This window comes from Truncatella angustata (genome assembly GCF_020726525.1).
Source record: "Truncatella angustata strain MPI-SDFR-AT-0073 chromosome Unknown BKA67scaffold_5, whole genome shotgun sequence".
Lineage (NCBI taxonomy): Eukaryota > Fungi > Ascomycota > Sordariomycetes > Amphisphaeriales > Sporocadaceae > Truncatella > Truncatella angustata.
This window is the reverse complement of record NW_025763385.1, coordinates 2,935,531-2,960,385: the sequence shown is the minus strand read 5'-3', so window position 1 is coordinate 2,960,385 and position 24,855 is coordinate 2,935,531. Positions and strand designations below refer to the sequence as shown.

The window sequence follows — 24,855 nt, the reverse complement described above, 5'->3', positions numbered from 1 at the left end:
CCTCTCAGCATGCTCATTTCCTTCCTCATACCAATATGGAGTGCGTCGTGCCAACATCTGGAATAATGCAACACCAGGGAGTAGAAGACTTGTACGGATTTGGTTGGAATGATTTTATGAATCTGGATTTCCATAATACCAACAATGGCCCTGGCGGTCTTGTATAGCTAGCATTTCTCGTCTGACCAGCTTTCCGGTCCGAACTTCTCTATATACTGCTCCTTCAGATAGCATCGTATCCGCAAGCAAGGCAAACCTTTCTGAGATTCTGCCTTGGCTAATCCTACGTGTTGGTCAAGGTGGACACCTGAGGCAAAGTGGTAGTAAAGTGCTGGCCTTATTGTCTCAGATCGACCACAGTCTCTTTATCCTGCTTGACGATGATGCTAAAACGGGCCCTCGAGTCAAGCAACCCTCCACTTTGAATTAATAGAGCAGTTGGGACATAATTCATGGGCTTCGGCTCATGCTCCTTGAGCAGAGGGCTCTGCACATGTTAGTGTCTTCCAGACAAAAAAGAGGTTAAACACGTACTGCCTGGTCTATTACTTGAGCGACCACACTGTCGAAGCCAGAACGCCAAGGTATCTGGCGGATATCAGGTTGTCCAAGTTGAGGCAGTGAGGGTTTATTGTCGCTCGACCAGTCGAGGCCCGCGATGGTGTCTTGTAGTTCTTCAGTTATGTTGGGAAGCAAAGCCATGATGAGTAGTGCTTGGTCACGGGGAAATCTTTGAGAAGCGTGTAGAGCGAAACATGGTGCCTTTTAAAGTCACGACACGTGGATGGTGATTCGCTGTTGTATTACTATGGATCGTTGCGAAACTTTCATGCAAAAAAGAGCACAAAGACATCAACGTGTCCTGGCCCTGACTTTGAGAAAACGGCGCGGATTAGTATATTGCCGAGCCCGAGCCTAAGCCAATCACAGTTCGTGACATATCCGCAAGTCTTGAGAATTGTCTGCACCAAAGCATAGAATACATAGATTGTTCAGGATAAAATACGATAGGAAGCATTCCTATATACAAAAAAACCCAAATTTTGATCAAACCCTTCTTTGGGCCCTACCTGTGAGCTCAGACAACTCCGTGAGGCCCATTCTCAGTCTCTATTTTATCGAGATCAATAATGCCACCACCACCAACTCCTCCGCCGCCTCCTCCTCCTCCTACTGGCCCAGCTATAACTGGGCGTGGCTGGGGCTCTTTCATATCAAGCATGTCGACAGGTCGGGATGCTGGAGTCAGGTCAGCTTTTTTTGAGATGGGCGTGGCTTCATATCAGCCAGCCTTTGGCAAAGTTAGTCGTACCTTGTCGATCTTGCTATAAGTGTCAGTGACAATTCACAGCAGAAACGATTAGTGTCTAGCAGATAGAATTTCCACAGCAGGTTTATTTGGGAAGAGTTTGTGGCGTAATTGATATTTCCAAAGCTTTCAGGTCAGTTTCTGGGGAAATAGGTGATAACTTATACTAAGCGCAGTGACAAGGATCCGTCAGATAGGCTGAGTATGTACATGCAGAGGTATTATGGCCGTGCACATTGTGAACCAAGTGATGAGAAAGTAGGCATAGTGTCAGGGCAAAGACGTTGGCTTGGCGAAATGACACTGATATTGCTATCCTATGCACTACATATGAGGTACAAGACAAGAGACGAAGGAGAAAAGAGAGAGCAGTTCATAACACCGAGACAATCTCGGTGTTATTAAAATCGAAAATATAATTCCACCGGTTTCCATTCCATTCTATGACATTGGCTTTTCGTAATGTCTGCTTGTTCCATAACATTTTCTCGCACCGGAAACGTCTTGCAATCAGGGTTCGCAATCAATCAATCTTTTCAACGGATTGATCAATTCAATCCGAGATTTTCGAAATCAATCAATTCAATCAGCCTTAGTGTTTTATTTAAATCAATCAATCCGAAGGTCCGGATTGATTGAATTGATTGATTCAGATTGAATTAGGTGGTGTTTTTGTGTTTGGGATGACCATGGTGAGTGATCTTGGTAATCTTGGTGATCTTGGTGTTGTTGCTAAAAATAGACCCCATTCGAACCTAACTTAGGTACGTATCGATACACCAATTTTCCAGGGATTTCTCCCCAAATCTATGTATTTGTTAGTATATCTGCTTACTCTGGATAGCCAATTGGAGGGTCAACTAGGCCTTGGCGTCAACGTTTAGTGAGTATAACCCGATCCAATTGGCAACGCGTTTTGTTGTTTTGATCCGTGAATTTCTACCCCACAACCTCTTATCCTCAACACCAACTAATGGCCCAGTCTTTGCCTGATGGCCCCAAGAATGGGTCAAAATGCCGAAATTGACTGACGAACAGTGTGAAGCAGCTCTTTTTGCCCAATTTCGTGGGTGGACCTTCACGGAGCGAAAAGGCTCATACCGTCAATGGGGCTGGGCCTATGGGTACGATATCACCAAAATCTCAACGCGCAAACTTGCTTGCAAGATCTGCGTTCAACGGCGGCGAGCTCCAATCGAATCTTTTGCTTGGGCTAACGTTGGCAACGCTTTGAACCACCTATACAGCGAACATGGTGTTGTTGCCCCCGAAGGCGAAGAGAAATCCAAAGCTCAAGTTATTGCCGAAACCAAGATGATGAAGCTCAAGACCAACAACGCCGGATCGATTATCAAGCACTTTAAGCTGAACCCTGAAGACCCGGTCGAACAAAGGATTGCCAACTCTTTTATTAAAGGCTTTGACAAACAGCGTTTTCAACAGCTTGTTGTTGAGTGGGTTGTGGATTCGAATCACTCCTTCAGTATCGTACAAGAACACGGCCTTCGAGCAATATTCGAATACCTCAACCCCTCGGTTCGAGCCCAATCGGCACACCTTTCACCCAATACCATCAAGGCAAAAGCAATTGGAGAGTATGAGAGGCACAAGAACACTGTGATCAACGTATTGAAGAGGTCCCCAGGCTTGATTCATCTTGCTTTCGATGGGTGGCGGGCTCCCAACCGATATTCAATGTATGGGGTCACTTGCTTCTTTCGCAACGAAGATAACAAGCCTTGCAAGATTACGCTTGGGATCCCCGAAACTGGCCGCCATGTTGGTGCTGTTATTGCTGACGAAATTCAGACTATCTTGGAGGAGTTTCAGATCGATGGTGATAAGATCGGATACGCAGTGCTTGACAACGCAAGCAACAACGATACTGCAATGAGGGCACTTGGCAATTGCTTTGGATTTGTGGGCAAAACACGCCGTTGCCGTTGTATCGGCCATACCCTGAATATCTCAGCAAAAGCCCTACTCTTTGGCCATAACGCTGACGCGTTCGAGGAACAACTGACTGGGGCTCAAGCCCTAACGCAAAACGAATACGCACTTTGGCGAAGCAAAGGACCCGTTGGCAAGCTTCACAACTTGGTGGTTGATATTGATAGATCTGATAGGCAAGTTTAGTATGGGGACCCCTATGATCAAGCATTGACCTTTTGGCAGATTGACCTACAAACTCCTCCGAATCCAAGCTGATCACATCAAAGAGTTCCCAGATCACCTACCCCGCCGCCGCCCAAAGCACGTTATCCTCGATAATGATACCCGTTGGTTATCTCAGCTTCATATGATCCGCCGCGCCCTTGAACTTCGCCGTTATCTCGATCAGTTGTTGCTTGAGTTCAAGATTGAATGGGAGAGTGAGAATCGATCCAAAAGGTCCGGAGGTATCACTCCGGTAACTTTGAGGAGGATGCCACTTATCTTGAAGCTTGAGAACCAATTATCAGAGGATGATTGGGCGGTCCTTGAACACCTCCAGACCATCCTCAGCTACTACGAAGCAACTGTTATCCAGCTTGAAGGTGACGGCCACGTTCGTCAACGCAAGAATGGATTCGTTGGATCATACGGCAATATTTGGTGGATCCTCCAAGGCTTTGAGTTCCTACTCGAAAAGCTTGAAGAGTTCAAGTTGTCGGCAATTCATTATCCTAATCCTGAACACTTCAGGATAGGGATCAATTTGGCTTGGGCCAAATTGGATGAATATTACAACAAGTGTAACGAAACTGCAGTATATTACGCTGCAATTGCACTTCATCCATCGTATCGATGGGACTGGTTTGAAACCGCTTGGGTGATAATCCAAGCTGGGTTACTAAAGCCAAAGAGATGGTCCAAGAAGTGTGGGATAAGCAATATCGTGACCTTCAACTCCCAACTAGTGTTGGGCCGGTCAAGAGGTTAAAGACCTTTAAGAACCCGTTTCAAGAGCACATCAATAAGGCCCGTATCAAGTCATCTGAATCCCCATCCTTATCACCACTTCGATCAGTTGATGAGTATCTGAGTTGGCAAGCTAGCGAGGAACCGGGCGACGACGAGGTTGACGATCCGATAGAGTATTGGCATGAACGCCGCCACAAGTATCCTAGGTTATCACGAATGGCCCTTGACTTCCTCACGGTCCCAAGCATGTCAGCTGAATGGGAGAGGTTATTCTCTGCGGCCAAGATGATGGCGATCGATCAGCGCAAGCGCCTTGATGCTGAAGTTACTGGGATCTGCCAAGTCCTTCGATCGTGGCACTTTGCTGGCGTTGTTCAAGACCTAGATCCAGTGATCCATGATTGGGCTCAACACCAAAAATCAGTCACTTTGGCCAATATGGGCGACCAAGATGCCATCGATTCGGCAACCCAATGGATTGGGCAGTTGCCACTGCAAAATCGTGATGTTGAAGCAAAGGACAAATCAGGGGTTGATAACCATCAAAACACCACGATTACCAATCCTATTATAACTTCCTAATTGGGTAGTTATATTCGAATCAATCTGGATCAATTCAATCTTCAATCAATCAATCTAAGCTCGAATCAATCAACGTTGAAGGCATCTTACGTTGATTCGCGTCAATCAATTCAATCGGGGTTGTGGATTGAATTGATTGATTGATTGCGAACCCTGCTTGCAATCAAATATTTATATTCTTTTTGTACGGAACAGGCCCTCCAGATTGATAGGATCCCATTCTAGGACTCTACCCAGTTCTCAGACTTACGCTATCGACCATATGAGCACATATGGATCATTACACAAGTAAGTTAAATCATTATATTTATGAGTCCTGCATTACTCGATGCAGAAACGGCTCTCGCGGCAAACAAATTCGTGCGTTTGATGCGGAAGCTGCCTGTCAAAACTGTCGAACCAGTCAGTCATTCGTTCGACTAGATTGCCATAACTGTCGTGCATTGGCTGTTTTGGCATACAAAAAGCAATCCAGGCGAACGAATGACTGACTGGTTCGACTGTTTGACACGCTGTGCGGAAGCCACTTCGTTATTAGCTGTATGTACTGTAACGAAGGAGATAACTCCAACTGGGATTAAAAGTGGCCAGGTTCAATTCAGGACGCAGATAATAAACCACTTTATGAGCAATCCATTAATGAATCCTTTTGTTCTGGGTTTTGTTTTCAGTAGAATGGCAGACACCAGAATTGGATATGCGGAACCTTTTCTCGATGTGGTATGAAGTATAAATACACGAACTCACCGACAAGATAGAACAAGTAGACAGAACTATCGTCCAATGTCACAAATGTACAATGGCACCTACCAGGCCACAACAAGCTACATCTGAAAATGCATCGGAACAAAATTCCCGTGTTCTCAGAAGTAAGGGTAAAGCTACCAGCCTAACCCCAGAAAAGAAAATTGAAATTGAAAAGAGAATACGTGAGCTTGAGGAAGAAGCATCCAAAGATCCCAAAAGGCAGGCGCAGTTGGCGTCTCTGCGGACGCAGTTACTGCCAAAAGAGTCTTCTTCACTGAACTCGCGTGAATCTATCGACCAGGCGGCGGACAGCAACGTTGGTGGTGGTCCGCAGAACGGGCAGCATCTGTTCGTCCCTGCCGCCGTCGCAGGTGCTTCAGAAGGCAGTCATACAACAGCTTTGCCTCCAACTGAGAAAGCTGAAGGCAGTGATACGACAGATTTACCTTCAACCGAGAAAGATGCAGATGGTGCCGGTTCCGATGTGGACGATCTAACCAGTTATATGGGCAACCTTGGCATCACTGATCATATCGGTGGTGGGCCGAGAAATATTAAGCCTATCGGCTGGTTAAAAATGGGTTGGGGATATCGCCTCTTGATACAATACGGTGAAGATCGATATGCAAAATATCGGTTTCAGCAAGGCGCACAATTTCACACGACTATCACTAAAGAGGCTGAAAAAAGCTTGAAGGACGCTGTTATGGGATGAACCCCTAGCGATAGACTCAGGGGCCATGGCCCCATCGTAGGACCCACAGAACCTACTAGACGCGCTAGAGGTTAGGAAGGAAGAAGTATATAAGAAAGAGTACACAAGAATGCAGAAGCTAAGAAAGACTTCTCTCCTGAGAGAAGTCTTCTTGTTCATAGAGATAATAGACGTCAGAGTGTAGCATTCGGTCTAGGCCCATTACAGACGCCCCTAATAAAATTGGGAAAGATGAAAAAATACTTGACCTCCAAGTCAAAGCTGTGGCTTGGGTATATCCAGATGGCGAGGAATGTCCGGTAAAACTCCTACTTCCCAAGAACTGGCCAAGAAACAGACGCAATGACCCAATTGCCCCAGGTATTTGGGTCAAGGTGCGACGTATGATCGAGCCAGATACACCAGAAGGTGGAGACACAGAAAATCAAGACATCAAGCCGGCGTTCATTGACAGTTGGGAGACAAGAAAAGACATCGATAAACTTATCCATGGGGAAGATGTCACACTCGCGAAAGAACTCAAATTTGGAAAGTTCACTATCTTCGAAGAGTCGGAGGTGGTTCCTAAGATCGATGCCCTTATCGTTGCAACTGCAATTTGGGCAGAGACACGTTATCAGAAGCGACCCGAAATAAAGAAAGAGAAGAACCGTGATGGCTCTCCAACACCGGCTCCTGACATCAACGCCATCTCGGATGTGAACATGACTGGGTGAATCTAGACATGTTGATAATGATTGGTTGCGTTTTCGTTCCCGTCCCTTGGTCTCTCTCCTTTTGCTTTATCGGTTAATTCTTTTTTCTACAACTTCTCCCTTTCCACACAAGAAATCGACCATCCATATCGTTAGTATGTCAGTATATGGGTCTCCCAGCTTAAGCTATAACGTGGGAATAGTCGGTGGTTGGCGGCCTGGTCGTCCATCCGTTGTTTGCTCTCATCGCCAGTTGTGACCCGACAGTCTGGTAAGCTAAGAGAAAAGTTGCCAGGGCAGTCGAGCGTCTTTTATGTCAGACCAGAGCACTGCCTCGTAATAGTGGAGACCCCAGGGCTGCATGGCTGCTCGTGGCTGCTCATGTCATTGGTGGCCATAACACACAGCTCCGCGCTCAATTGATCGCATCCTTCTTATATTCTCCACGTTCCGTGACACATGAGTCTAGTTCGCTGCGGGAGTGACTAGGGGTCGACACAAGATTTGTTGCATTATCCTTCTCCCACGGCCCCAGCTTTCCACGACCGATCATTCTCGGCTAAGATAATGTACAGTATTAAGAACATCCATTCTACCGCAGTCAGAGGTTATCGGTCATGTCTACGCAATAAGCTGCCTCTTTCTTTTTTTCTTTTTCCTCTTGTCTTTGTCTTTTTTCCATATGCAACCGGGCGTGCTCTTTACGAGGTACGAAATTCGTGTTCAGACTTGGCCTTGCCAAAGGTCGTGCCGATATCAACCTGGGCTAGCCAATTTTGAGCCCTGGTCAGAATAAAAGAGCGGACTCATGGTGGGGCGGATATACCGTGTCTTGGCCCGCAAGCCAACCGCTTTCAGGGCTCAGCCAGGTCGCAACCCAACAAACACGTGGTTCTGCTGTATGCAGTTTCCGGAAGGGGGCCATCCATTTGATTTTTGATCCACTACACAAGATGGACAATACTACTTTAAATTAGGCCCCTTGTGACAAAAGAATTGTACTCAATATTGGAGGCGGTTCATAATCCCATCCTTGCTCAAGCTTGAGTGAGCTAGCCTGTCCACGACGAATCACTCCTTTGGTCCTGGTTGCGTCCATGTTTCAGGCTCTTCAACAATGATAGGTATACTCCATACGCAACCTTGCTCCTGCTGGGTTTTCCCTATCGAATTTGTCAGGACTAAATTCTCACTTCCGAAGCGAAGATAACCATAGTGGACCTCGATCAATGTGGACATCGCCGATGCGATCTCAGGAGCTTTATGGTCTTCTTTACAGACAATATTCGAACACTGAACATGCCCTTTAAACGGTATCTCTGATGCATGCAGGAATATCATCCAGAGAGGAAAGTGCCTTCGAAATGACCGAATGCGAATGTAGTTATCACCATCACTATCTGCTTACATCGCTCAGGTAGCATAGATGTCGCGTCAACCGTGGATTTAGTCAGCTGACACGCATGTAGTTTGTATTTTGTTCCTCATTGCCTCACGCACGCACGTACAAGCATCTCTGAGCACTCGTCGTAGAGATGTACGCAACTAAGTATCTTCAAAATCCTCGTACCATCTCGAACACTTCAGGAAATATGTCATCAGGCCCCCGTGACAACAGACTGTTGACGACAAATGGTCCCGTCTCGACTTGCGCCTCCGCTTTCGAGGGCAGCAGCTCTAGGATGCGAGATTCCTTGATTTCGAGGCCGAGTTTGCTAAAGTATCTCTTGCTCTCGAAACTCCACTGGACATTGGCACCGACCCATTGAGCAATGCCGTCTACATATATTTGGATATCCAAGTCGACGGGACCACCCCAACGGCGCACTATGGCTGGTGAACCCGATCTGCTTAAATCGACAGATTAATCTGAACCGGTGTCATCTTCGCCTGGCGATAAGCATTTTGGTGCGGCTTTATCGCTTCGACTGGAGCCTTCAATGTCGAAGACTCCATTCTACCTTCATTTCGTACAGCTTTCCCCTTGCGTAGAATGAGGCCTAAGGCATGTCCGCAAAGCTCTTCGAGGTGAAGCCGTAGCATCAAATCGCTTTTGTCGAAGTCGGATAACTTAGCCTAGGTTCAGCATTGATGCTTCGCTTTAGACGTTGGTTGCTTCTGCCACTCCACCACAGCGCCCTTTCCGTCAGTTGTAGAAGGCGTCCAGCATCGACACCGCAGGTATTGCAGTCGCGCGCCGGCAACTCTGGCTCAAGTTCAGGCATTGACCTCGGCTTAGGCTCAGCAAGGGAAGCACTATCCTGGCATGGATCGTGCAATCGTCGCTTCATGTCCATCTCTGGGCCGTCCATTGGCTTGCCACCGCTTGTGCGTACAATAGAAGGCAGGTGAGACGACGGTGCTGTTGAAACCATCTGCTCGGGATCTCCTCCCATTGAAACTTCTTCTACGCGGTCCTTGCCTGTAGTGCCATATTTTGCAAAGGGTAGACCATCACAGGCAAGCTGTGGTTTGCGTCGCTTAGCATTTTTTGAACAGATATTATCGTCAGGTAAGTTGAAATTTCCTTGGTACCGCCGTCAGTTGGTGGGACGCTTCTGGACAGGTCTACAACTGCTTTCTACTTACCTCCAGCACTTCTTGACAGCCTTTAAAACTCAGCAGCATCCATTACAATGACCCAAGTGAAGGACATGATCGAAGACTCGATCCAGGCAGCACTGAAATATTTCACACCCTCTGTCCTGGGACACCATAATTATGCCTTATTGTTAATATCATGTTACCACCATCTAAGATCGCTATGGTCTGGGAAAAAGACAGAAAATGGCATAATAAGCAACTAATGCTTCTCAGAAATTCCACAATCTTTCATACAGCAAGAGAAGCCGAGGATAAATATCAAAAGCTACCCTAGTACCTGCTTTGCAAGGAGATGAAAGGAATAATATTAAGTGTTAAACATTCTAACGTCGATAAACAGTTCGTAGTATTAAAATATTGCCGGATTAGCAACCAATGGCAAGTATATTGCCCAAGACCGCATGGTTCACGGGACGATACTTTGCTGGCAGCTGTATGTGATTTGTCGTCAAAAGTGATCCAAGACTTGTCTTTGCTAATTAGACAGCCAATGCAAGTTTCATTCTGATGTAATCTGTAGCACCTGCAAAAGAGACCCTCGATCCGTTGGGAGCCATGTGCCTCGCTAGTCAACGCCCAGATTGTGAATAAACCCAGTATTAAGCGTCGCCTGCTTGGCGCCCGTCTCGGCCACCCAGAAGATGACAGTGTCGCCATCCCGACGTTGGCGCCACTAACGTGACCGAACCCGTATGCCCTTTGAAATCTGGTGCTGTCTGTCACCAAGGTACCCTCTATTCGAGCACTTGTAGCGTGTAAGTCGCTTTCCCCAACTCGTCCTCAACCCAATCCAGTAGGAAGCCCTTGTCTTTGAGAGAGCGCTCTTTTTGGTCATCCCGCAAGAAATCATGAATGTTTGAGTTGATTAGGAGCCGCGCGATTCCAACTATCGTCCTGAAGTTATGGGGCCTAACGTCTCGAGGAACCAGCCAGATGGCGGCAGAGTGCAGTAGCAGCACAGCTATAAGCAGACCGGTAAGGAAGTAGGTTGGGACCTCATTCTGGACGACGCGATACCTGGTGTGGTCCGTTGCAATGGCCGCTATTTGTGGACGTGGCTGGGGAGGCTCAAAGGGGTCATTGAAAGGGAGGCCAGACCACGAGGTATTGTAAATCCATGGGCGCCACGAAGGCTTTGGTGTGAATGCGGTCTCGTTGAATAATCGTCGTACAGTCATGGATAGAAATTGGGTATTTCTCAGGACCCAATGTTCCCGCTGAGCTGCGAGGACGGTTTCTTCGGCAGCCGGGTCTCCGATACTTTCAATTGGCAACCGGTAGCGTGGTCCAGAGAGGTCAACAAACCTGTCCCTATAGCGCTGAATCTCGAACCAATCGTCCGTGTGTATCATGTCACCGGTTGGGAAGAATCTTGTAGCCCGCCGTGAAGATATCTCAATGGGCCTTGGTGGTCTTTTTGCATTAATCTCTAACGATGGCCAGTGTAAGCTTAGCTCGACATCGACTTCTTCCACAATGTCAGTACAGGAATATGCAGCCAAAAAATCCCATTCCTTTGAGACGTTGTTGATGGTGCCCCATACGAACTGTGACGTGGAGCAGCTTGTGAAATTGACACCAGCATCGTAATAGTAGTGGGGAGCTGGATCCTCCCAGCAAGGGGTCAGATTGGCTTCAATGAAGGAAAGGTCTCTTGAACAATATGGTCGCCAAAAGAGACCACAGCCAGATCTCCAAGCACCTTCTCCATCTTCACCGTATGTCAAGTCGATTTGCAGACTAGCCGTCTGATTCCCATCATATTGAGACTTCGTCGTAGACATCGGATGTCGGGTGCAATTTGTCGTTGGCCGTAGCGCGTTCACAACCACTGTGACTGTCATGTTGTCAGAGACAATTGGTGGTAGTACTGCTGGGCTCAGTTTTGGTAGAACCAAATTCTTATAAGTCCAATTTGGATATGTGAAGTTATCACTGTTGGACAAAATGATGTTTGAAAAATCATCGCGAGTTCGCCACCCGAAGGACGCAAACCATTCTTCTTGCTGGAGTTGAATCGGGTAGTCGATAGGGACTTGATTCGCCGAAAACAGTGTTGCTGCGAAGATAGTAAGGAACGACACAAGGATCGAACTTGTTGTTGCCACTAGAATCGGCCACTGCCTTGTCTGACCTGACAGCCACATAGCCTCTGCCGCAGTTCGATCGGAGAAATCAGTTTCAAGGGTCCGAAAAGACGTCTTTGCCCTTAGATTTGCGAACGGCATCAATACTCTTACTTCTTTGTCAGAAGCAGCAAAGTAGGTACCAATACCTACCATAACCAGGGTGGGTAAAGTAGTCCATGTATAATGGAGGTAAGGATTGTTGCCAATGTCGCCGACGCCAGATGAAGACTTGGAGATCCAGGAAGAGATCTGCAAGGAAATCAATGTAGCTATCAACAGACTGAGCATTGCCACCTGTACTGAGAAACGTAAGACTAGAGGATCAAAAACCTGGATATCATCTCTTGTAAAGTTGTCTTTGCTGGGATTGCTGGCGCCAACGTCGCGGGAAATAATTCTGAATGACTCCCTCGCCTCTGAACCATTCATATCGCCCTCACTACTTCTCGTATTCGCAGAAAATCTACCCGTCAATCCATTTCTAGTTTCCTCAACTTTGGCCAGGGCTCTGAAAAACTCTGTGCTGTGGGTTAAATTCCGAATTGCCCCGATGAAGCTCCCCGGTCCGTTGGGAACAAAGCCGCTGGAAGGTATGAGCCGAGTTGAACCTAAAACAAGAACCGCCGCTGATACACCTAGAATACCCCCCATCACGTGTGCAATGACAGGTTTGACGAGAAGCCTGTTTCGGATTTCGGAGACTACTGCCTCAACGGTGGCCTCTCCTGGCTTCATCTCGCGCAGGAAAAAGTGGGCGACGAGAGGATCGAATGTTTGATAGAACTCTTTGATTGCATGGAAAGCGGAATCAAATGTTACATTACGCCAGTCGGTAGGGATAGCTTGACCGAGAAGGAGATATCCTTTGCTCAATTCAGTTGGGTATTCATCGGGCGCTCTACTGTAGTATCTCGTTGGCCAAAAGCCACTGGAATTGTAGACCCAATCACCAAGAGCGAAATTTGGGGCGCTACCTGGATTGTCAATTTGATAAGATCGGCGAACAAGCCAACCCATATCTCCCTCCAATAAAGTCGGTGCGGGCGATGACAGTTCCTCTACTGTCGGTTGTGAGGTCTCGCTAATGTTGACTTCTAAATGGCCGCTGTAGTACATGGGCTGACAGAACATTACCATAGATTGATCAAAGTCAGAATTCTTTTCAACAGAATCAATGAACCAAGCATATCCAAGGGCAAACACTGGTCCACCGGCTCCTCTACAGATGGAACCCCCACCAGGGCCAAAATATCCACCTAGGATATAGTTGGTATCTTGTCGCTTAGCGCCAGGATATTCCTTGATAATGGAGAGTTTGGCCTCAATAGTGTTGTCGCAGAAAGTTGAAGATAGTGACAATGTTAGAGTGTCGTTTTGTGCTTCTTCCTGGCCATCAGCAATCGAGACATCCGACTCTTCACACATCAAGTCAGACCAGATGCCCTGCACGACAGCGCTCGAAGAGTCGTTAGCCCCAATGTGGGAGCCGATGTAAGTCTGATAGGCCACTTTTGGACTATAGCCGAAGGGTACAGTGAGGTTGAGGTCGAGTATACCAAGGAATGTGTCATATGGCTCAGAGGTAATAGTCGCAGCGTCAAAAAGAGGTACTCGATTCACCAGGGCATCCCTGAGCGGCAGTGAACTTTCATAGGATATAACAGTCCCAGGCTGGAGAAATAGCAGACCAGATGATAGGGCGATAACAGCCTTCAATGCTAGCCCAGTGACAGTTGCGATTGTGACGATATAATGTCGATTACATATAGACAAGGCGATTAGTGCTGGCAAGATCTTGGAATTATAATCTAGTTCGATAGTCGTTCGAGCCGTAGATAGCCCTTTCTGTAATTGCATCCAGGGCATTGAAATGTTTGACTGATACTCGACCCTAGCCCAGAAGGCTGCAGTTAAAACAAAGACTACCCACGAACACGTCAGAATCGGTGGCAGGGGATTCGCGGCTCAAGACTTACCAGCGGTAGGCCCAAACGTCCAAGCATAAAATAAACCTCCTTTTGGTTCAGCAAGCCCGTGCTGTTTCTGTGAGAATGCTAACAGCAATTCGATCGACGCAGCTAGGATAGCAAACCAAGCTGCAAACATCAAAAAGACGCGTCGGTGGAACCAGGTTGGACGCCATGGCGACGTTTCTTGTCCAGTCTTATCGTCATGTTCTTTGGATGCGCAGTCACTCGAGGGCGACTCTCCTCCCTGTTCATGGTATTCTGAGGTATGAGGATTACCTGGAGAATTTGTCCGGAGGAAAGGTTGATACTCTGACAATAGTTCGTGGCCATGTTGCTCTCCACTCATCAGGAGACGGCTTGGTGTTGCCATGTCGATCGAGCTCAGAATCGATGAAAGAGTGCCTACATTCTTTCACGTTAAGTGTGAGGTCAGAGAAGAAACTCGCAAGATTTGGCACTTTAAACCGGGAATGGCGCCCGTTAGGCGCATTCCAATTCCATAAAGGGAGGCAGCCAAGGCAACATCTGCTTGGCATTTAGGGTGAGATGGGAGGTCTTTCAGCCTGCCGCATAGAGTAAATCAGTGGGCTACCTCAGAATGCATGAAATTGGGCTTGGCACTGCAGCATTTTCCATACATCTACTCCCCGATTTCACAAAATCGGACTCGGCATATACCGAGCTTTACACATTTGAGGCACCACGCTTTCTGGCGGCCATCTACTCTGCGCGACTATCCCTTTGCGTAGAATTGTGTCAGCCGGCATGGTTGGAAAATCAACATACTGTCACCAATTACATAATATTTGAGCGCGAGCGAATTTCAATTGGGCGGTCCGACGCCGTCAAAATATACGCATCAGACTTTACGCCGAAGCCTCACCTTCATTGATGCACTGGTGTCAGCCTATCCCAGCCTGCCGAACTAGATTCACTTTTTGATGGATGAGATTGGCTTGGCAAACATCCACGCTCCTGAAGTGGGCAAAGCTGCAGATAAGGCTGCCCCGCCATTTTCCAGGTTTTAGCTACAGTACGCGGCAAAAAATATGCAACACCCCCAAAGTCTTGCCAAGTATTTAGCCCCGGCTTTGGACAATAATATCTACTTAAGCCAGCTTTCACCAAAGTCCGCCATATTTTACTCAAAGTGGCGCCGCTCCTGTCGTGTTTCTTGTTCAATGTACACAGACAACTCTTCCGCTGCTGACCATCGACCTTGAAGCATACGGCCTCTCCTAACAAAGTCTATATTTATAATGTATTACAACGTTTCTCCCTCTCTTTAACCTTTCCTTGTAGTTACTGGCCTTGAGCTGGGGCCAATTTTGCTGTGGACCGGCACACGGCTGAGCCCACAGTGGACACCATGCCCGCGGCTCCGCAAACGTCTGGCTTAGCTCCAGAGCGTTTTGTTTGCTATTTCCAGCCATGATCCTAATTATGCTGGTTGGCTTTAGGATGTGGGTCAAGTAGAAGAGGCTTGCTATTGTCACGGTCCTGATGCTGAAATCCTATTGCTAATGATTATTCTTCTCAGACATGCGTTTACGCACAAAGCATTAATTTCTATCAAAAGCTTTTGCGGTATAAGTAATTCAAGTCAAGTTTGACGGGGTATATTTAGGCCCGTTGATGAAGACCACGGTTAAGCAGTGATTCCTTGTCCCCCGCATTATTGGCTCATCGAGATTCACTGACCCCCCTTCGCAGCTACACACGATCGCTATTCCCAACGAATCGTTATAACTGTGATTTATCCTCTTGGCGAAAGCTAAGCTCAATCATACTAGACGAACTTCTTCATTTGTAACGTTAATTGTTCGAGCCGCGAACAAGTCTCGGATTTGCAGTCTATTGCCGGCTACGAAAGCAATAATCTCCCAAGTGCCACCGAGGAAAGTATGTGTGACGCGTGTCCCAATTCTCAGATTTTTAGTAGAGGCCTGTAAAGTAAAACCATAGCAGTTAGCTATCCAAAAACGTGATTGAAAGTTTGGTATTAAGCTACCTTGAAATTATACATTGCTAATTGAAGAAATGAAATGAGAGGAGAATGAGTAGTAAACAGCCCAGGGGGACGAAGCAGAACCCATGGACCGGCGGTAGATATTAATATTTATTCGGCACGCAAATGTTATAACCGATACAGTACAACCTGTTAGTGTATTGCCGCCATTCACCATAAGCATCGTCCTGCAATGTCCTTCGAAGCCTAATTGATGCCTGACACAGGGGCGGAACATATTCACTAGGAAGACACACATTTCGCCTGCACACAGCAACTATAGGGCTGTGACCATACAGGTAATGCGTGGCTATGCACACAGGCAAGTCTTGCTAAAAGCCGTCGGCCGCAACAGGGGCCAATGGGTAACGTGTTTCCTTTGAGGGCAATAGATTGCGAGACTGCGCAGATTTCCGCAGCAGACCCTTGCAGTCCGCTGGTGGACGACTCATTTGCTCTGTTCGGGGTATATGGTCTCCCGACCCGATTTGCGGGTCCAAGAACAGGCACTCAACATGTGGCTCGCTCAGAGGCGCAGATGCAAACGAGCGGTGCGTTAAACTTTTGCTGACTGGTTGACCGAAGCTGCATTTGCATGCACGCTTTTCTCAACTGGACAGCAAAGCCTCGCTTCTTGGTTGCTGGCCAATAGAATGTTGGTTGTGTCGTTCTACTTCCCTCTGCAGGAAGACGCCCCCAATGGCACTGAAGTAGTAGAACTCACGAAACTGCCCTGCCAAGCACGTACCGACGTCTCAGCAGCCATTGAAAGATATGAACACTTTCAAAACCTCTGAAAATTTCCAAATCATTAAGCCGTTGGTGCAACATAATTGTTTCAAACTGCCTACCACAACTACGACTTCACGTAGTAACTAGAGCTGAACTTCTCTTGTTGATTTCAGAAGCGGCCACCGGCCTAGCCCGCTCGAGCACCCAACTTGCTGAACTCTTTCTGCCAGCAAGAATCCTGACGAACCTGACTACATACCTGCACCTTGCACATACTCACCACCATCTTACTTTATCTAAACTTAAGTATGGCCGGAGACCCCTCAAGCGGACATTATATGCCGCAGGATACGCCGATATCGAGGCAACACAGAGACGAATTCGAGTATGGCGCACTAGAGGATCAAGACTACCGTATGTTACTCCCACCTTTGGCCGAAGAAAAACAGAGTATTAATCTCTCACAAGCCGAACCCATCAAATACAAAATCCCCAGGCAACCTGCCTGGCTTCAATGGAAGTTTGGAAGGTTGTCCGTACTAATCGTTGTTGGTATTGGTTTGGTGCTGGCGGTCTTTTCTCTTGGCGTTATGGTCGCTGTCATTGCCCGATCTGTAACAACCAACAATACCAGCTCCGAGCCGGAGACCTCGGATTTTGCGCTGTACAAGAACAGTGGTTTCAAGAAGTGCTACAGTCCACTGGCTGACACTTATAACTGTACGCATTTATTAGCGGAATTGAGCGGCCCCAAATCCCTCCCTGAAATCTACGCAGCCGAAGGATTTGGCTACGTGAGCAATACACACGACTGGTGCCAGATAGTTAACTGCTTTAACGGCTTCAAGATTATCCCGTCCACAGCACGTCTTTCGGCTACGAACCTGCCAGGCATCGCCTGCTGGTGGACCATATTGGTCACTTCAATTACCGCTTTATGGCATAGCGGGACACAACTCGCCAAATCATCCCAAACCAAGCACAAATCTTGTAAGGGATCAAAAGATATATCGTGGATCGATTGGATGTTCCTTGCTTATGACGTCTGTGGTCCGATTATCTGGTGGTGGGTTTCGTTTGGCGAGTTTGCCTCAGACGCAACGAAGTCGGCTACAATAGCCATAACTTCCTGGGTGACCACATGGAAGCTTGGAAGACTTATCCAATATCATCCTTACTACTGTGCGCTTCCCGGGGGCTGTCGTACGAAACGCGCACTGACGTGGAACTTGAACATTATGGCTGTACTACAGTGGATTGCTAGTGTGTACGTCCTTTACGTCTACCGAGGCGACCTGTTGGGTAAAGCCTCCGCATTGCAAAGCTACGACTGCCTTGCGTCCCAGATTCCAGATGCTCCCGGATCCACTCCGTGTACAACAGGAGAGCTTTGTTCGCAAAACGTATTCTTCAAAAGTGGCTACTTCTCTTACGACACCAACTTCCCATTCGAGGGCCGATTCACACTTTTCTTCTTCTTTCTACTCTGGACGGTTGCAGCTTTACTTCCGTTTATCTTTGCTTTCATAGTCTGGTTGCACGATATTATCAGTTCATGTTTCAGTGTGCCCGTGAGGGAGGATAGGAAAAACGATCTGCAAAGATTCAACCTGGCCCCGAACACTCTCCTTTCTCTGGTGTCGTTCATTAGTATTTGTGCTGCCATGTTCTATAGTACGTGGTTGTTGAAGGAGGGTAATAAGAACGGTCGTGAAGGGCCGATCATTTTCCACAGGGAATGCAACGCCCTACATGTCCAACTCAGTCCATGGAGATACTACTTGGACTTAAGCGACTACGCCAGAGCGTTCCGGGTTGCTAAGATGTGGTTCAATGCCTAAGCTGTGTCACGGACTTTGTCTCGATACAAAGGGTCGGCATCCCTCGTTTGAATATCGAGAAAGAGACAGACCTAAGCTCGAACATATGCGGACATCTTTGTTTGCATCTGATCAACAACCAAGCGGAGCTCCAACTCTCTAAGCCCACAACACCCAAGGACTAAGCCGGGAGACCCAAGGGTCTTGTTAGGGCCGTACCCGACCGTCTATCGGCGCGACTACCGCCCTTTACGGCACGGAGCTAGTCAAGCTCTAAGAAACTGGGTTCTTTGAAATGATTAGAACATCTGCAAGTTCGGTATTCTCTAGTATATATCACTCTTTGTGGATAGTCGTTTGCGCGCCATTAGCTCTATCATCATCGCATATTGAGCCAGGTGCTGGTCAATGCACAATCGAGCGCTAAGGAATGAATCAGGAAAAGGCGGGATGGGGACGGGAACATAAGAATTGCTTGCCTTAGGTGCATTATTTGAAACTCTACAGCATTTCTGACTGCTATAGCATCGTTTACGTGCCCTTGACACTCCTATGTTGAACGTAGGTGAATGAGGGTAGAAGCAATCTTTGCAGATAATTCTTCCAGCAAAATTCTTTCAGAGGAGTAACAACCGACTTTTGCTGTCCTGCTACATTACAGCGACGCGCCTCCAGCCTCCTGCGATGCGAACAGGATGATTGGACGTCTGGAGCCGCCAGATTCGTCCTGTGCATGCGGGGTTGCTGACTGGCGACTGCGCCTTCTTCAGCAGCACGATGCTCTCGACATGTCCTCCTAGACGACAGCGACGACAGCAATATGAGCAGCTCGATTGAATCGCACGAGCCACCGAAGCCAGTAACAGTATTATAAGCGACAAAGCCATCCTGCACAAGACAGGTCTTCATAGTTTATGAGACGGGGCTTGCGATTGCGATTGCGACATGCAGGCAACACAGAGAGACCATTCGAGACGAACAGCCACGCTCGACCCTCACGACTACACGGTAGCCTGGATCGCCCCGCTCGAGATCGAGGCCCAGGCAGCGACACCGCGGACGGTTTCCAGTGGGCCGAGGCGACAACTATGTGTTACACGCAGGCGGCATGTGCGAGCACAACGTCGTCATAGCGGCACTGCCGGCGGGCCAGAAGTACGGGACGGGGTCGGCGGAGGCGCTGGCGAGCCAGGTCAAGAAGTTCTTTCCAAATCCTTGGTTCGGACTACTCGTTGGTGTGGCAGCAGGGCTGTCTGACCTATTCCGCACACCACCACGAGATATCCGACTAGGCGACGTGCTGGTGGGTCTTCCTGAGGGCGAGAGCGCGGGACTAGTTGCGTACGATTTGGGCAAAGAAACCGAAGACGGGTTCGAGCCACTTCGACGGGGACACGCACTGGCGACGACGGAGCCGATCATCCGGTCAGCGATCGGCAGTATTAAGTTTAAGGCACCTTATAACGCCGAGGAGTTCTTGCCCTTCTACGAGACTATCCGCGACAAAGAACATGCGACTGGCACGTTTGCCGATCCAGGTCAGGACTGCGACCAACTATATTTGAGAACGACGACGGAACAGAACAAGTGGCCGACCGCGCCCGACGACCAGACACAAGACGTACTCGAGTATGGTATGGGCCGATCAGGTCGGGCGAGAAACTGCTAAAAAACGCGCGGAGGAGAGACGAGCTGAGAGACAAGTATGGAGTGATCGGGGTGGAGATGGAGGCGGCAGGGACCATGAGCCGCATCCCCGTCGGTGTGATCCGAGGGGTGTGCGACTATGGAGATAAATACAAAAACAAGGAGTGGCAGCCGTATGCGGCAGCGATGGCGGCGTCGTATGTTCAAGCGGTGCTAGATGTCATCCTGCCGCACGATTCGGACCAGCCTAATACGCCAAGTTTTCGATTCGGACACGGTGTCGTACCGGGGCAGAGCAAAGAATGGCTACGGAAGGTATCAACCCGGATCGTGAGTAGAGCATTAGCATACTTTTATTCTTATTATAGTAGGATAAGACAATTTGTTAATAGCGAAATAGAAAGTTTCCGTCAGCCGTGTCACCACAACCCACTCGCCAAGAACTCTAGGTTTACTGGTCGCACCGCCGTACTAGACATGCTCGAAAAGAAGTTGTTCGGCGAAGAGCTATGCCAAAGGACGGCGCTGGTGAGACTAGGCGGGTCGGCAAAACGCAGATCGCCCTGCAGTTGGCGTACGGAGTCAAAAAGAAGCGGCCAGAGTACTCGATCTTCTAGGTGCTAATCTTAAGTAAAAACAGTATAAAGCAGGCATACATCAAGATCGCCAAGAAGCTTGGGGTGCAAAAGAAAGGCGACGGGGAGGACGTTAAGGAACTCATTTACTAATATCTCAGCTCGGAGGAGGCTGGCAGATGGCTGATGGTCGTAGACAACGCTGATGACCAGGAGCTGGTGTTCGGATCGGGCGAGGGGCCTGGCATCGAGGATTTTCTGCCTAGAAGCGACCACGGACTAATTCTGTTAACGACACGATCGAGACAGGTCGCGGTGGAGTTTGCGCAAGCCGACATCGAGCAAATGAGTCGCGAAGAGGCGACGCACCTTCTCAAGAAGTCGTTACCTCAGAAACAAATGTTGCAAGCATTAATACCAGAGCTTCTCGACTATCTCACTTATCTCCCACTCGCCATCACGTAGGCAGCGGCCTATCTCAACTTGAACAAGGCGCCTATCCGCAAGTATTGAGCCTCTTGCGAGGTGTTGAGAAGGATGCTGCCAGAGTACTCAGACGAGCGTTCAGAGATAACACTCGGTATCGGGAGTCGCGAAACGCGGTGGCGACGACTTGGCTGGTGTTGTTTAAGCAGATCGAAAAATCGAACAAGACGGCTATCGAACTGTTATCGTTTATGTCTTCTATCGAGCCGAAGGCGATACCGCAATCGATGCTGCCGGGGCCAAAGTCGGAGTTAGAGTGGCCATCAGGGTCGGAAGAGCTGGAGTCAGCTATCGGTAAGCTTTATGGGTACTCGTTCCTGGTCCGGCGCGGAGACAGCGATATGTTCGATATGCACAGTCCCGTGCATATAGCGACACGGGGATGGACGGAGAGGCAGGGTCGGAGGCACAAGTAGTCGAAGATGCGACAAGCCATGCTGCGGACATTTTCCCTTCTCACAATACTGTTAATCGTGAATTATGGCGAGAGTATATACCTTATATATTACGGCTGCTCTACGGAAGGGAGGAGCACGAGGCAGAAGATATCGATACAATCTTTTATCGAAGGTTGGAAGATGTTTATATACAGACCGACGATTCAAAAAAAAGCAGTACCGTGCTTTAAAAAGGTGTGCGGGTGGCGAAGTAAAGAAGTGCGGGGAGAAAATAGTTCTCAACTAAACATTAAGAGCTGGCTCGCTGGTGCATACCTCGACGACCGGCGGATCAAAAAAGCGATTGCGATATATAAGCGTGTGGTGGCAGTGCGGAGGGAGACTCTGGATGAGAAGGATCACTCTCGACTGGGATCGGAGCACGCTCTTGCCAGTGCATACCTTAAGGATGGGCTCGCTCAAGAGGCTATTGACCTTCTAAAACACGTCGTGTCAGTCGAAAGTCAACTCTACGCCGAAGACGATCCTGATCGGCAGATCTCAATAGACTTGCTTGGTGATGCGCGTGCACAACTAGAAGCGGAATGGGAAACGTCGGAGGATGATAGTGAAGTATCAGGATGCAGTCAAGACCTTGTACCGGACCGTGTGATTGCGTCATTGTATCGAGAAAAAGGTGTTTCTTGTCGAGCTGGTGGTCGTTGCTGCCCGGACCCCCACACCGATTTGGGTTTCCACACCATCCCTCCAAGCCTGGGTCTCGTCCAGCGGCCCGCTCCTGCACGGTTTCGCAGTGTTCATCATCTTCTCGCTCTGATCGAGGTACGACTCGAAAGAATCACCATCATACTCATACATGCCAGGTTTCCGTGCCTGTAGCAAGGCCATACGTGCAATCTCCCTGTCTGGAGACCGCTGCTGGAAGTCCAGAATATGATCGTTTCGAAATCCTAACCGGTAGGCCAGGGAAGCAAAGCCGCATAGGACGCTTTCGTCGGCTCTCTCTGGTCCGACATTGGCCACACGCCATTCCTCCGAGCTGGTCACGGGGCCGCCACCCAGGGTTGTTATACACCCCACCCCACCACACCATGGCGCTTGGTGGATAAGGTGTAAAATTAGTATAGAAACCCGTCGTGTTTGTAATACATGGGCCAGTCTCGTGTATGTGGTGTACATCGGTGTACACGAAACCCCTGTAACACTAATCCAGACAAATGCGATGTATAATCATGTGGGCTCAGCAGCATCATCATTATTCAGCCACGAAGTAACTTGTTCAACGGCGTTAGTCCCCGCCATGGAAGCCAATCTCTGCCGCTCATCGTCTTCTAAGACAGATAGGAAAAAAGGATTAATATCAGCAACGAGCCCCGAGCGGTACCACGAGCGCAATACCATACAGATAGCAACGATCACGACATCCAACCTGTTGCGTAGTTGTGTGACCATATTCCTTGCCACCGAGAATAAGCGCTCGCACTCTGCCGACATTGACTGAACGGTAAAGATATCAAGAGCCATCATTGAGAGTCTTGGACATTTGTTACGCCGGTCATGCCAATACGCAATAGGGTCATCCACGGCTTCGTCTCCTTCTTCCCGTTGCGCCATCCACAACACATACTCATCTGCCGAGTCGCAATAAGGTCGCTTTGACTTCGATCTGGCTTCTTCACAAAACTGCTCGAACGCGTTGCCATAATGCTTCTGAGGCGCAGTGGAGGCAGAATAGGAGATGACAGCGTCGGCAGTGATCTTACGGCTCCGGTATTCTGTGCGCCAGATCTCATCGACCATCGATCTAGCAGCCGTCACCCAATCGGTTCGATGTTCCCAACGGCTCTCGAACCAGTCCCACCGGTAAGCCGGATGTAATGCTAGTGCGGCATAATACACCGGCGTCTCGTCGAGCGTGTTGCAATACGCATCAAGCTTGGTCCACGCCATATTTACGCCAATTTTAAATTGTGTTGGATCGGGAAAATCATCAGCCATGACTTTATACGTTTTCAAGGTGGTGAAGAAGATACTCATAAGCCTGAACAACTTGCCATATGTTACCGTATGAGCCTGTAAAACCTCTCAACCGCTCGCCAATCTGACCGTCGCCTTCGAGCTGCTTGAGCGTGTTCTCATAATGCTGAAGGAGGTCTGAGAAGTGGCCCAGCACAGTCCAATCGTTTTCCGTTAACTGATTCTCATCCTGCAGAATAAGTGGCAACCTTGCTGAAGCAAGCACTTGGCCCGTACGCTTGCTGCGGTTCTCGTTCTCCCACATCTGGCGATATCTGATGACAACCATCTCAATCCAGTGGCGGAGCCTTGAGGCGCGTTTGATCATGTAATACTGCGAAAGCCAGCGTGTGTCATTATCAAGAACAACAAGAACGGCACGTTCCTCGTCGGCCTGAAGTGATAAGAGCAAGTCAGTCAAGTAATCAGTTCGATGGATGGTGACCACTAAATTATGCAGTTTGCCAACCGGGCCTCTTTTGCGCCAGGCGTGGAATTCGGCCTCAGATAATGTTTCGATAGAGTTTAACTCTGCCTCAAAGGCCTCAACATCTCTACCGAAGAGCAGAGCCTTCGCCGATATGTTCAGGCAGTGGCCAAAGCAGCGGCACCTTCGCTGTCTTCCGTTGAAGCCAAAATAATTGCCAATCTCGTCCATAGCGGTGTCGTTGTTAGCAGCATTGTCGAGGGTGAAATAACCAAGCTTGTCGCCGATCCCATATGCGTCGATGGAACGAGTGATATAGCCGGCTATTGTTGATCCAAAGTGTCTACCTACAACTTCTGGCACGTCAAGGATGATCTTTCTCGGCCGATTTGTGTGCTCATCTCTGAAGAAAGCAGCAATTCCGTAAAGATTACGGCGGTTCGGAGCTCTCCAGCCATCGAAGGCGATATGGATGCGACCTGGAGCGTTCTGTAGAGCCTCAAGAACGACCTCGCGATGCTTGTAGTATTCTGTAACGACCAATTCCTTGAGTTTTAGCCGACCAGGGCAGGCATCCCGAATAGCGACGGATGGATTTAAGTAGTCGAAGATATCCCGTAGTCTCGCGTTGTCTATAGTATTGAAAGGGAGGTTCGCGTCGACAATCCACTCCACCAGCAACCGTTGGAAATGAGAAGAATCGAAACGTTTGATCATGTTGTTGGCGAAAACCTGCTCCGTCGGCTTACTAGGGTCAAGGTTGAGCATGTTGGCAATCGAACGATACGTCTTCTTTTTCCCTCTCCTCTCGTCGCGTCGCTCGGCATCCGATTTTGTCTTGCCCTCTGGAGCAAAGATATGATGGCCGAGATATAGGTGGTCTAAGGCATTCTGTAAGCCTCCAGTGGAAAAGCTTTTTGGTTTAGGGTCTCGCTTTTCGAGGCATGGCCTACAGACCCATCGGCGTTCAGATTCACACTGAATATCGAAGCCATACTGCCATGCCCACGATCGTCGATCCCTCGACCGTTCTGACCACAACCAGCCGGAAAAGTGTCGAAAAAGGCGTTGTTCAAGGTCATGAGAAGTTC

The 24,855-nt window shown here is 48.5% G+C and overlaps 8 protein-coding genes across 8 annotated transcripts; 5 read left to right on the top strand and 3 right to left on the bottom strand.

The window, feature by feature from the left end:
- Positions 1 to 337: 337 nt before the first annotated feature.
- Positions 338 to 702, bottom strand: BKA67DRAFT_660034 (uncharacterized protein; the record flags this gene model as incomplete). The annotated part of the gene is made up of 2 exons (XM_046107550.1): positions 338 to 487; positions 535 to 702. The coding sequence occupies 2 exons, from the start codon at positions 700 to 702 to the stop codon at positions 338 to 340; spliced, it is 318 nt and encodes a 105-aa protein (XP_045957687.1).
- A 4,892-nt stretch (positions 703 to 5,594) lies between these two features.
- Positions 5,595 to 7,265, top strand: BKA67DRAFT_678891 (uncharacterized protein; the record flags this gene model as incomplete). Its single annotated transcript, XM_046108862.1, has 2 exons — positions 5,595 to 6,153; positions 6,513 to 7,265. 2 exons carry the CDS (start codon positions 5,595 to 5,597, stop codon positions 6,971 to 6,973), a joined length of 1,020 nt encoding a protein of 339 aa, XP_045957686.1. The 3' UTR covers positions 6,974 to 7,265.
- BKA67DRAFT_569447 (uncharacterized protein) lies at positions 7,152 to 7,905 on the top strand (the record flags this gene model as incomplete). The annotated part of the gene is made up of 2 exons (XM_046103111.1): positions 7,152 to 7,718; positions 7,779 to 7,905. Coding segments are annotated over 2 exons (300 nt in total), but the record flags the coding sequence as incomplete, so codon positions are not given.
- Positions 7,906 to 8,023: 118 nt separating this feature from the next.
- On the bottom strand, positions 8,024 to 9,669 carry BKA67DRAFT_647314 (uncharacterized protein; the record flags this gene model as incomplete). Its single annotated transcript, XM_046105949.1, has 6 exons — positions 8,024 to 8,256; positions 8,361 to 8,406; positions 8,523 to 8,785; positions 9,024 to 9,479; positions 9,542 to 9,561; positions 9,650 to 9,669. 6 exons carry the CDS (start codon positions 9,667 to 9,669, stop codon positions 8,024 to 8,026), a joined length of 1,038 nt encoding a protein of 345 aa, XP_045957684.1.
- Positions 9,670 to 10,177: 508 nt separating this feature from the next.
- On the bottom strand, positions 10,178 to 14,281 carry BKA67DRAFT_320230 (uncharacterized protein). The gene is made up of 2 exons (XM_046096181.1): positions 13,662 to 14,281; positions 10,178 to 13,607 (listed from the first exon to the last, which is right to left on the bottom strand). The coding sequence occupies exons 1-2, from the start codon at positions 14,023 to 14,025 to the stop codon at positions 10,291 to 10,293; spliced, it is 3,681 nt and encodes a 1,226-aa protein (XP_045957683.1). The 5' UTR covers positions 14,026 to 14,281; the 3' UTR covers positions 10,178 to 10,290.
- Positions 14,282 to 16,482: 2,201 nt separating this feature from the next.
- Positions 16,483 to 18,491, top strand: BKA67DRAFT_320075 (uncharacterized protein). The gene is made up of 2 exons (XM_046096179.1): positions 16,483 to 16,809; positions 16,864 to 18,491. Exons 1-2 carry the CDS (start codon positions 16,704 to 16,706, stop codon positions 18,234 to 18,236), a joined length of 1,479 nt encoding a protein of 492 aa, XP_045957682.1. The 5' UTR covers positions 16,483 to 16,703; the 3' UTR covers positions 18,237 to 18,491.
- A 669-nt stretch (positions 18,492 to 19,160) lies between these two features.
- BKA67DRAFT_660029 (uncharacterized protein) lies at positions 19,161 to 20,902 on the top strand (the record flags this gene model as incomplete). Its single annotated transcript, XM_046107549.1, has 4 exons — positions 19,161 to 19,284; positions 19,349 to 19,844; positions 19,898 to 20,192; positions 20,606 to 20,902. The coding sequence occupies 4 exons, from the start codon at positions 19,161 to 19,163 to the stop codon at positions 20,900 to 20,902; spliced, it is 1,212 nt and encodes a 403-aa protein (XP_045957681.1).
- Positions 20,903 to 21,345: 443 nt separating this feature from the next.
- BKA67DRAFT_678846 (uncharacterized protein) lies at positions 21,346 to 22,833 on the top strand (the record flags this gene model as incomplete). Its single annotated transcript, XM_046108861.1, has 2 exons — positions 21,346 to 22,143; positions 22,185 to 22,833. The coding sequence occupies 2 exons, from the start codon at positions 21,346 to 21,348 to the stop codon at positions 22,428 to 22,430; spliced, it is 1,044 nt and encodes a 347-aa protein (XP_045957680.1). The 3' UTR covers positions 22,431 to 22,833.
- Positions 22,834 to 24,855: the final 2,022 nt, after the last annotated feature.

What these genes read in the sequence shown, in the direction of transcription:
- BKA67DRAFT_320230 (XM_046096181.1), bottom strand. Translation starts at nt 14,025, where the DNA reads ATGGCAACACCAAGCCGTCTCCTGATGAGTGGAGAGCAACATGGCCAC. An exon ending in GACGTTTGGGCCTACCGCTG is followed by an intron (nt 13,608 to 13,661) that starts GTAAGTCTTGAG and finishes GTTCGTGGGTAG; the next exon opens with TCTTTGTTTTAACTGCAGCC.
- BKA67DRAFT_320075 (XM_046096179.1), top strand. Translation starts at nt 16,704, where the DNA reads ATGGCCGGAGACCCCTCAAGCGGACATTATATGCCGCAGGATACGCCG. An exon ending in ACTAGAGGATCAAGACTACC is followed by an intron (nt 16,810 to 16,863) that starts GTATGTTACTCC and finishes ATCTCTCACAAG; the next exon opens with CCGAACCCATCAAATACAAA.